Below are 12,324 nucleotides of genomic sequence, written 5' to 3' on the forward strand. Positions count from 1 at the left end.
AACTTGTTCCTTTCATTCTTGCTGGAAGTTTTTTTTATTTTCCGAGGAAGAAGGAACCAAAGGCCATGAGCCCGCAATATGAGTTCCCTCCAAGAGAAAAACAAAATACAAGAGAGAGCCAAATTCAAGATCCATTCATTTCGAGATGCCTGGAAACACTGTGTTTGAAAGACTGGAGATCATAGGCAGCAGGAAATACAGACAGAGGGAGACAGTTCCAGAGCTGACCTGTTGCATAAATGAAGGACTGGGAGTAACGGTTAACTCTTGCATTAGAGAGTTGGACAGAAAAGGGATGAGAGTTTGCTACTACACGGGTGCTACCTGCCCGTCATAGAGGTGGACGAATGCATGCAGACACTTCAGAGGAGCAGTGACCATTAAAGTAGCGATAGAAAAGAGATAAAGATACAACAGTGCAGCAAAGAGACAGAGGTTGAAGGGAATCAGTAAGAGGAGGAAAGTTAATGAGACGAAAAGCCTTTGACTCCACCCTATTGAGAAGAGCTGTATTTGGGGAGCCTCCCCACACATGAGAGTTGTACTCCACACAGGGGCAGATAAAACCTCTGTATAGAGTCAACAATTGTGCAAGAGTAAAAAAGAATGGAGTCAGCTTAGCACATCCAATCTCTTGGAAGCAAATTTTACAAGAGATGTAATATGATCTTTCCAAGATAAGTCCCGAGTAAATGAAACCCCAAGCATGTTCAAGGATGATGCAGGATTAAGCTGAATATTATTAAACATTAGTGGGTATACCTGTGGAAGATTTTGACGGGTTGATAGGTGGAAGAACTGAGTCTTATGTGCATTAAAAACAACCAGATTATATTTACCCTAGTCAGAGATACGAGCCAAGTCACACATCAGGTGTGCCATAACCTCATCCCTTGTTTGTTGAAGTAACTGCTGAGATGGGCGTTATGGGAACCGAATGGAAAGGTGAAGGGTGGAGTCATCAGCGTAAGAGTGGATAGGGTTAGATGTACAGCTTAGAAGGTCACTGATGAATAAAAGGAAGAGAGTTGGTGATAAGACAGAGCCATGAGGAACACCACTGTTGATAGATCTAGGAGAAGAACGATGGCTTTCTACAACAGCAGCTATAGAATGACCAGAAAGGAAGTTAGCGATGAAGGCACAGATAGAAGGATAGAAACCGTAAGAGGTCAGTATGGATTTTAAAGATTTATGCCAGACCCGATCGAAAGCCCTTGAGATGTCAAGTGTAATGGCAAAGCTTTAGCCAAAGTCCCGAAAGGAGGATGACCATGAGTCTGAAAGGTAGGTGAGAAGATTGCCAGTGGAGTGTCGCTGACGGATCCCATTCTGACAATCAGACAGAAGGTTGTGATAGGAAAGATGCCTTAAAATTTTCCTATTGAGAATTGACTCAATAACTTTTAAAATACAGGATATTAAAGCAATTGGACGATAATTGGAGGGTTGGGAGTGGTCACCATTCTTTTGGACTGGCTGAGTGAGAGCAAGCTTCCAGCAAGAAGGAAAGGTACAAGTTGATAGACAAAGGCGAAAGAGTTTGCCTAGGCACGGTGTAAGCAAAGACGCACAGTTCTTGAGAACAACATGAGGGACTCCATCAGGCTCATATGCCTTGTTAGTACTGAGGCCAGTGATGGCAGAAAATACATCAGCTGAAGAAATTTTAATGTTAGCCATGAGGAAGTCAGAGGCAGGAAGTGATGGAGGAACAGCACCGGAATCGTCTAAAGTGGAATTGGAGGAGAAAGTCTGCGTGAAGAGATCTGCTTTATCAATAGAAGAAATAGCTATAAAACCATCAGAGTAGAAAAGAGGAGGGAAGGATGACGAGGTAAAGTTGTTAGAAAGGTTTTTGGCAAGGTGCAGAAGGAGCGGGAAGAATTCAAGTTGGAGAGTTGAGAGCATTTAGTATGGATAAAATTATTTTCAGCAGAGTGAAAAACAGACTTAGCACGATTCCGGGCAGAAACGTAAAGGTGATGTGATTCAGGGGTGGGTTGGTTCTGGTACATTTTGTAGACCCTCTCCTTGTTGCGGACAGCGTTAGAACAAACGTCATTAAACCAAGGCTTTTTTGCGTTAGTCAAAGGATATGAGAAAGGAATGTATGCTTCAATACTCGAGAGAATAACCTCCGTAATCCGCAAGGCACACTCAGATGGCTCCCGGCCATGGAAACAATAATCATTCCAGGGAAAATCAAAGAAGTACTGCCTGAGGGCCTCTCAATCCGTGGCTCCAAAATGCCACAGGCGACGTTTCCCTGGAGGGTCCACAGGCCGTACCGGAGTGATAGAACAGGTTAAGGTGATAAGGTTGTGATCGGAGGAGCCCAACGGAGAGAAAAGATTAACAGTGTAAGCAGAAGGATTAGTTGTAAGGAAGAGGTCAAGTATGGTGGAGCTCTCTCCAAGGCAGTCTGGGATATGGGTAGGGTGCTGTACAAGCTGCTCTAGGTCATTAAGGACAGAAAAGATGTAGGCTTGTTCACCAGGTGGATCAGTGAAAGGAGAGGAGAGCCAAAGGTGGGGGTGAACATTGAAATCTCCTAGAATGGAGATTTCAGAGAAGGTGGAAATGGATAGAATGTGTTCCATCGTAAAAGTAAGATAGTTTAAGAATTTTTGATAGTCATTAGAATTAGGGGATAAGTAAACAGCTCTCATTCAGCCAGTCCCAAAGAAGGGTGACCATTCCCAACCCTCTAACTATTGTGCAATTGCTTTAACATCCTGTATCTCAAAAGTTTTCGAGTCTATTCTTCATATAAAAATTTTAAAGCATCTTTCCTATCACAACCTTCTTTATGATCGTCAGTATAGGTTCCGTCAGAGACGCTCCACAGGCGATCTTCTCTCCTACCCTTCAGACTCCTGGACATTCTCCTTTCAGGACTTTGGCAAAAGTTTTGCCATTGCACTTGACATCTCAAAGGCTTCTGAACGAGTCTGGCATAAATCTTTAATTTACAAACTGCCCTCTTACGGTTTCTATCCTTCTATCTGTGCCTTCATCTCTAGCTTCCTTTCTATGGTCGTACCATTCTAAAGTGGCGGTTTGGGTGGGGCACCAACCTCTGTACAGTGTTGCCACGTGTTCCATACCCGCTTTGTGAACGGCTCTGAAATATATATATGTAATAGGCATCACAATAAGATAAACACATAAGAATATAATGGTAACGTGTGAAAGAACAGTAAACTTATTATGCATAAAATATTTATACGTCAGTACAGAAACGTGGCATAATTATTTAACAGTGTTGCTTAAAAAAAAGTAGTCACTTTTATTGGCTGTTCCCGTATTTCTGGAGTGGGTAATAATGTCACAATTATGATTATAAGATAATGTGCAGGAATATAAGAAAAAATATGCCAATTTCTTTGTAAAAAAAAAATATATACATTAAAATCCTCGTGAGCGGCAACACTCACACACACCCAGCCCGACCTGGCCAGAGCTTCCTCAATCTCTTTCCTTTGTGTCCTTGACTCAGACAGGATGGCAGCTCAGCCAGCTCACTACTCGCATCTACAAGACTTTTACCTCCTGGGTGGTGTGGAAATAAAGTCAAATTTACAATATGTACATTATAACGTAAAAGAAAATAACCAAAATGTATCCTAAAATACCACAGACGAGAGAGAGAGAGAGAGAGAGAGAGAGAGAGGGGGGGAGGGGAAGGCAGACCAGGGGCAGTGTTGAGTGCAGCTGAGTGAGAGATGGAGGAAGGGAGGGAACGAAGGAGGGAGAGAGTGATTGAATGAAAACAAATCATGGCGCCACAACAACGAGGTCATCTGGCACCATATGTAAAACAATAATATTTTTAAACATAATTAGATATAATAAAAACAAAATAAAGAAATGAAAGCACAAGTTTATAAGTCACTCATAAAAGAAACAAAATTCCCAAGGGTGAAGCACATCTCCCCCAGGAGAGAGAGAGAGAGAGAGAGAGAGAGAGAGAGAGAGAGAGAGAGAGAAGGCAGGCAAGGGGCAGTGTTGAGTGCATTGTCAAGCTGAGGGAAAGATGAAGGGAGGGAAGGAAGGAGGGCGAGAATTATTGAATGAAAACAAATCAAGGCGCCTCAACACCGAGGTCGTCTGGCGCCATATGTAAAACAATAATATAATTAAAAACAAAATAAAGAAATGAAAGCACAAGTTTATGATACATAAAAGAAACAATATTCCCTAGGGTGATGCACATCTACCCCCAGGAGAGAGAGAGAGAGAGTGAAAGAGAGAGAGAGAGAGAGGGGCATCGCGAGTATGGAAAACGTGGCAACACTGTACAGAGGTTGGTGCCCCACCAACCGCCACTTTAGAATGGTGCGACCATAGTCGTTCTATAGCCGCTGTTGCAGACGGTCATCATTCTTCTCCTAGAGATATTAACAGTTGTGTCCCCCTGTGGCGGGGGGGACACAACCTGGCCGCACTATGGGGTGGTACTACTACTCTGCGGCCAGGTTGTGTTAGGAAGAATACTGCCACCGTATTCCCTGCGTGTCGTAAAAGGCGACTAAAAGGGGCGGGGTGAGGGGACTAGGGACCCCCTCCTCTGTTTTTTTAGTTCCTAAAAAGAGACAGGCCAGAGAAAAGGATGGGGGATGGAGTTATCCCCGTACCCTGAAGATTGGGTCTATAAATGTGCGTGGATGTAGTACAATTGAGGCTAAAAGGGAGGAGATTGGGAGAATGTTTGTGAGAAGAAAGTTGGATGTGTTAGCTTTGAGTGAAACGAAGATGAAAGGGAAGGGGGAATCTATGTTTGGAAGTGTGAATGGAAGATTGTCAGGTGTTGATAGAGGAAGGGCAAGAGAAGGTGTGGCCTTGTTAGTGAGTCCGGAAGTACAGCAGTGTGTGATTGAATGGAAGGAGGTGTCATCGAGAATGATGTGGGTGAAAGCGAAATTTGAACGTGAGTTGTGGGTGTTTGTGAGTGCATATGGGCCTGGTAGTGAAAGGGATGAACAAGAGAGGGAGTCATTCTGGAATGATGTTGATGAGTGTCTGCAGAGTTTTGGAGCGAATGTGAATGTGGTAATGATGGGAGATCTGAATGCTAGAGTGGGAAACGTAGCAGTTGAAGGCGTAGTTGGTATGCATGGTGTGCCTGGAAGAAATGAAAATGGGGAACGAATGATAGCGATGTGTGTTGAGTGAGAGATGGTGATTGGGAATACGCTGTTTGAGAAGAAAGATATTTATAAGTATACATGGGTGAGACAGGAGGGTGGAAGGGTTGTTGATAGAGCCTTGATGGACTATGTGGTTGTGTCTAGGAATGTAATAGGAAGATTGTTGGATGTGAGAGTTCTGAGAGGGGAGGGTGGAGGTATGTCTGACCACTACCTGGTGGAGGGAAAGTTAAGAGTAGGTAAGAGATGGGTGAGAGCTAGGAGGGTTAGGTGTGGCAGGGAGGTTTTGAAAGTGAGTGAGTTGGATAAAAGAGAGAAAAAGATAGAGTATCAGGAGAAATTGAAAGATGAGTGGAACGCAGTGAAAGATCGGGAAAATGGCAGTGTGGAGGAGGAATGGCAGTTGTTTAAGAGTGCTGTGGTGGGGCATCCAGAAGAGGTGTGTGGTGTGAGACGTGTGGGTGGTAGTGTAAGAAAAGGAAGTGAATGGTGGTGCGAGGAAGTAAGTATGGCTGTGGCTGAGAAGAGACGTGCATATGAAGTGTAGCTGCAGAGGAAGGATGAGATGTCATATGAAAGGTATAAGGAAAAGAGGAATAGAGTGAGAAGGGCTGTGCGTGATGCTAAAGTGGCAGCAGATGAGAGGTGGGGTAGGCGGCTGACAGAGAATTTTCAACAGAATAAGAAAATGTTTTGGAAGGAGGTGAAAAGGGTGCGAAAGGGAGAGTCTGGGAAGGAAGAACGAGTAAAAGCAGAGGATGGAAGGATGTTAATTGAGATGGATGCAGTAAGGAAGAGATGGGCAGAGTATTTTGAAAGATTGTTAAATGTAGAGGAGGAAAGGGTGGCTGAGATTGTGGCAGATAGAAGGGAGCAAGGAATAAATGTGTTGGGAGAGTTGAATGATTCTTTGATCACGAAGGAGGAAGTGGAGAAGGCAGTAAAGGAGATGAAAACAGGGAAAGCTGCAGGTATGGATGGGTGTGCTGTGGAATGCCTGAAGGGTGGTGGAGTGACTATTGTTGACTGGTTAGTAAGATTATTGAATGTGTGCTTTGAGAAAGGTATGGTGCCAATTGACTGGGCAAGTGCTTGTGTGGTCCCGCTGTATAAAGGCAAGGGTGATAAGTATGAATGTACTAGCTTTAGGGGTATAAGTCTGTTGAGTGTTGTAGGTAAAGTGTATGGTAGAGTGTTAATTATGAGAGTTAGAGAGGGTACAGAGGGAGTGATTAGTGATGAGCAGTGTGGCTTTAGGAGAGGGAGGGGATGCGTTGATCAGGTGTTTGCTGTGAGACAAGTGTATGAAAAGTATTTAGCAAAAGGCAAGGATGTGTTTTGGGCATTTATGGATTTAGAGAAAGCGTATGATAGAATTGATAGGGAGGCTTTGTGGACTGTTTTAAGATTGTATGGACTTGATGGTAGGTTACTAAAAGGGGTGAAAAGTTTTTATGTAAATAGTAGAGTGTGTGTAAGAGTGGGAAATGCTGTGAGTGATTGGTTTCCCGTGAGATTGGGGCTGTGACAGGGATGTGTGATGTCGCCTTGGTTGTTTAATATTTACATGGATGGTGTTGTAAGGGAGGTGAATGCAAGAGTTTTAGGTGGAGGTCTGAGTCTGGTAAATGTTGATGGAGAGTGGAATCTGAAGCAGCTGCTGTTTGCAGATAATACTGCACTGGTGACTGATTCAGAGGAGAGATTGAGACAGTTGGTAGAGGAGTTTGGAAGGGTGTGTGAAAGGAGGAAATTGAAAGTAAATGAGAATAAGAGTAAAGTGATGAAGTGTACGAAGTTGATAGATGGTAGGGGGATGAATATAGTTTTGAATGGTGAGTTGCTTGAGGAGGTAGATTGTTTTAAATATCTAGGGTCACATGTTGCTGTGGATGGAAGAATAGATGCAGAAGTGAAGTTTAGAATAAATGAAGTAGGAAAGGTGCTGGGAAGAATGAAAAAAGTGTTTAAATGTCGTTCGCTTAGAATGGATGTAAAGAGAAGGCTGTATGAGGGTGTTGTGGTACCGACTGCATTATATGGGGCTGAAACATGGAATATGGGTGTAGCAGAGAGGAAAAGTTTGAATGTAATGGAGATGAGATGTCTGAGGAGTATGTGTGGAGTGACGCATATGGATCGAGTGCGAAATGATGAAGTGCGAAGGAGAACTGGAGTTGTTCGGGAGATGGCTGGTAGAGTTGAGCAGAGGGTGTTGCAATGGTTTGGGCATATGGAGAGAATGGATAATGAGCGATTGGTGAAAAAGATAACTAGATCTGATGTGAGAGGTGTAAGACTGAGAGGAAGACCACGAATAGGATGGATGGACAGTGTGAAGAGAGCGCTGGATGCGAGAGGGATGTCTGTTGAGCAAGGAAGAGTGGCTGTGCGTGACAGAAATAAATGGAGAGAAATTGTGAAGGAATAAGTGATGACGCAGCCCTGAGGGGATATTCTCCCGCATTTGGTCTAATCAGCTAGTCAGGTCAGGTGCGGGTAAGGGGATGGGTCTGTTATGATGTGGCAGGGGTAAACCAGTTCTGCTGTCGGGCCCTGCTGTGGATGTCACTGATTGCATTGCGCAGTTGACCCTTGTGCGGTGTGATGCGATGAGGATCTGTCTGTTCTCCCCTTTGGGGCTAAGATGCGAATGAATGTGTTTGAATAGATGAGTAAATGGAGAGTGAGTCGTCCTGTCTTGGCTACCTCCCTTTCCTTGGGGGAAGCAGCCTAGGTATATAGATAGATAGATAGTGTTCCTCAGGGCTCTGTCCTATCACCAACTCTCTCCCTTTTATTCATCAATGACCTTCTAAGCTCTACATCTTAACCCTATCCACTCATATGCTTATGACTCCACCCTTCACCTTTCCATTCGATTCCCACAACGTCCATCTCAGCAGTTACTTCAACAAACAAGGGATGAGCATATGGCACACCTAATATCTGATTTGGCTTGTATCTCTGACTGGGGTAAAAGTAATCAGGTTGTTTTTAATTTATCAAAGACTCAGTTTTTGCACCTATCAACCTGACAAAATCTTCCAGATGTATACCCACTAATGTTTAATAATATTCAGCTTAATCTTGCATCATCGTTGAACATGCTTGGGGTTTCATTTACTCGGGACTTATCTTGGAAAGATCATATTACATCTCTTGTAAAATCTGCTTCCAAAAGATTGGGTGTGCTAAGCCGACTCCGTTCCTGCTTTACCCCTGCACAATTGTTGACTCAATACAGGGGTTTTATCCGCCCCTGCATGGAGTACAACTCTCATGTGTGGGGAGGCTCCTCACATACAGCTCTTCTCAATAGGGTGGAGTCAAAGGCTTTCCGTCTCATTGCCTCTCCCCCTCTTACTGACTCCCTTCAACCTCTGTCTCTTCGTCTCACTGTTGCATCTTTATCTCTTTTCTATTGCTACTTCAATGGTCACTGTTCCTCTGAACTGTCTGCATGCATTCCTCCACCTCTACGACGGGAGCGTAGCACCCGTCTAGCAGCAAACTCTCACCCTTTTTCTGTCCAACTCTCTAATGCATGAGTTAACCGTTACTCCCAGTCTTTCATTTATGCAACAGGTCAACTCTGGAACTGTCTCCCTCTGTCTGTTTTTCCTGCTTTCTATGATTTCCAGTCTTTCAAACGCAGTGTGTCCAGGCATCTTGAAATGAATGGATCTTGAATTTGGCTCTCTCTTGTATTTTGTTTTTCTCTTGGAGGGAACAGTTTTGCGGGCTCGTTGCCTTTGGTTCCTTCTTCCTCACATAAAATATATATATATATATATATATATATACTATCTATCTATCTATCTATCTGTCTATCTATATCTATATCTATCTGTCTGTCTATCTATTTATCTATCTATATATTCATTTATGTATGTATGTATTTATTTTTTTATGAATTTAATACTTATATGTATTATTTACGCTACCGGTACCTAAATATTTTTAGTCGCCGTTCTTTCTCACCTGTCCTGGAGTGACCTGTGCACTATCTGCTTTAATCAGTGAACTGAAACAACACTGCGTCCTTGAGCTACAATAGTTTCTTTATACTCCTTGTACACCCAGTAATAAAGTAACCGGCATCCCTTGGGTGCGATGACATGTGAAGTGATTCTTATAGTGAAACTGTTGATTTAGTAGTGCTGATAATTCGGAATACAGTGTTTGGTTCGTATGTTTTATTTTATGAGACCTCAAGAGTGCCGAATAATTTTTTAAAGAAAGTGTACACATTTACTTTATCTATCTATCCACCTATGTATCTATATCTTTCTATCTGTCTGTCAACATAGGCTATATATGTTTTAGATCCCGAAATTTTCAAAACTCTGAAACATTTTGTATATATGATGTACAATATCAGCAAGCAACACAACATTATTTGTCACCGGATTGGCTCTCGTTACCACGTATCATGTTAAGTCTCCCATAATTGAATTCAGTGTGCAGCGTCCTAAACAAACAATGGAACAGAACATTCCTTCTGTCACACTATCACCACCCCCGCAAGCATTGCTTTACTTTTATATATGCTTCACTACAATTAGTAACATTTTTTTTTGTCATCGTTAAGCAGTTTTCTTTCTACACCATACATAGTTTACGACTACCATTATCATTCTCTTTTCATATTTATATTATAAACGGATCACCACAGTGATCAGACACAATTAACTTCATGAAATAAGCTGTATTGCTTTACATTTTAAGTTTCTTCGTTCCCAGTTATTTCTTCCTTTCTTAGTACAGTGTTTTGTATCTTACCTTTTCGTTTTCACGCTGAATACCCTTCTCACCACTCTACTTATATATTGTTTCGTTTTTCTCCTCTGTACTAAATCATATGATCAACCATTTCTCACGCACTTACCCTACAGCCATTATTCATTCATGCGTCTATCAATAGTTACTCCCATCTCTCAGTATTATGTATAAAATGTGTTACTATTCCTGACGCATGTTCTTCAGTCCTTGTCCATCTTTCTTTTCTCCTGGTACACCCAGATTACCCACTGTTAACTCAATTAATCTAACGAAGCATTTTTGCATCATATTATTATTACAACCAGTCGACTGTAGTCATCATAGGTTACCACAGTAATACAGCAGGGATAAATGGAGGCCGTGTCTACTTTCTCTTCCTCACAGTCCTCGCGTAATGTAGGATAATTTGGACAATGCTCTCTCTCTCTCTCTCTCTCTCTCTCTCTCTCTCTCTCTCTCTCTATATATATATATATATATATATATATATATATAATCTATATATATATATATATATATATATATATATATATATATATTCCAGATGCCTTAATACCGTAAGGGGTGGCCACAAACAAATCGCCTCCATGTCGTTCTGTCCCCTGCCATTTCACTGACCTCCCCCCCCTCCAGCTCTTATATACCTCTCCGCTCCATCCCTCCATCTCAACTTCTGCCCTCCACACAGTCACATACACTCTCCTCGTTAGTCTCTCGCTCTCCAGCCTTTCCACATAGCCAAACCACCTCAGTGTATTTCTCCTAACGCTTTCTATCACATCCATATCCACACCACAACGCTCCTTCACTTCCTCATTTGTCCATCTGTCTCTCCATGTCATTCAACAAATAACTCAATTCCACTGCTCTCACGCTTGAATTGTGCCCTTCCAACGAGGTCCAAGTTTCATATCCATACGCTAGAGTTGGTATCACCATATTATCATGGAGCAACTTTTAATTCCATACATACATACATATATATATATATATATATATATATATAAAGTGTTTGTAGTGAATAGATTATTACGTGAGGTGGTGCTGAAGGGACCAGGTATAAACAGTATAGTACAAACCATGTACTCCTTTTGTCAGACCCGCCGGTAGCGAGGGTGGAACTGGGTACAGGGAGCAGTGCAGTGGTGCTGGAGGGACGAGATTTGCGCTTCAGCTGTAATGTCGACGCCAACCCTCCCACCTATAAGATATCATGGTTCCATAACGTAAGTATCTGCATATATCGTATGTACTGTAACTTTTATCCCATTCATTCATTCATCGTACATGCCTTCAGCAAGAAGCCGCCACCATTTTGACACACACTACCAGGAATAGACATAAAAAACGCTTCAGACACAGCACCAAGATATATAGAGGTACAGAAATTTTTCCGCACAAACATGAAAAAAAGGAAATAAGTAAATAAACATGTCTGCACAATATTCTTAGACAAGCGAGCTCTGGTACTCTACCAGAGCCAAAGTTCTGACTATACAATTCTGCTTAACGATGTTTCACATGGCTGAATTCTTTTAGTATCACTTTTTTTACTTGTCAACTTCTCCTTCGTCACTGACAGTATTGCCTTATTCCAACGATTTAGCTACTGCTTCACAACATCCTGAAACGTAGCAAACAGCAGCCAAGGTTCGTCTGTAGCTGCACTTAAAACAAATAATTGCCTCAACAACCAAAGCAGCCTCTACCCACAACTTTCCGCACATACGTGAAAACTAAACACGTCCTTAATCTTCCCTATTTATATAACCAATTCCTCTGGGAAGACACCCAAATATTCTAGGGCACACATTTGAACATACATGACCTTTTCTCAACTTGGAAGTAATATCAGTGCAAATACATCTTATATATTCGATGTCGTAAAACCAACCAGAAGCATACTTATGGACAGCATAAGGCGTCTTTGGATAGGGTCTCTAAACAGTTCTTTAGAATAACAGGTAATTAGGCCAGGACAAACTGGGCCACAGCCACAACCAACACAATGCACTAAGACCACAAACACAAACCACCTAAATTATTAAAAAGAAATGCTACTAGTAAAGGATCAGATCACCGTGCGTTGTATATAGTTCATCGTTTCACCTCAAGACCCATACACTCACGTAACATGGTACTGCATCATGCCTCTATGCAAAATAATAATCCATCTATCCATCCATCATCCAATCCTACGTTGCCCCATGAGGAGCGTAGGATCCTGGGCTAGGCAAATTCGTCCCGACATTTAAGATGAGAGTGACCAGCTTCACTCATCACTGAGTGGCATTACCTGAGCAGTAAACCCCAACCACCTCTTGGAAAAAAACCCTTCACCGGCTCAGTCCGATTTGAGCGCCTTAATTACCCACTAAACCACCAG

The 12,324-nt window shown here is 42.3% G+C and overlaps 1 protein-coding gene across 1 annotated transcript in view; it reads left to right on the top strand.

The window, feature by feature from the left end:
* Window positions 1-12,324, top strand: part of LOC145405872 (adhesion molecule nephrin-like) — a 378,905-nt gene that overhangs the window by 135,561 nt on the left and 231,020 nt on the right. The window contains exon 10 of the mRNA XM_080277129.1: window positions 11,037-11,164. Within this exon, the coding sequence (XP_080133255.1) occupies window positions 11,037-11,164 (128 nt within the window). The remainder of the gene's footprint in view (window positions 1-11,036; window positions 11,165-12,324) is intronic.

Source organism: Coenobita brevimanus, chromosome 68, assembly GCF_032717465.1.
Source record: "Coenobita brevimanus isolate Jiangsu-jjx chromosome 68, ASM3271746v2, whole genome shotgun sequence".
Taxonomy (NCBI): domain Eukaryota; kingdom Metazoa; phylum Arthropoda; class Malacostraca; order Decapoda; family Coenobitidae; genus Coenobita; species Coenobita brevimanus.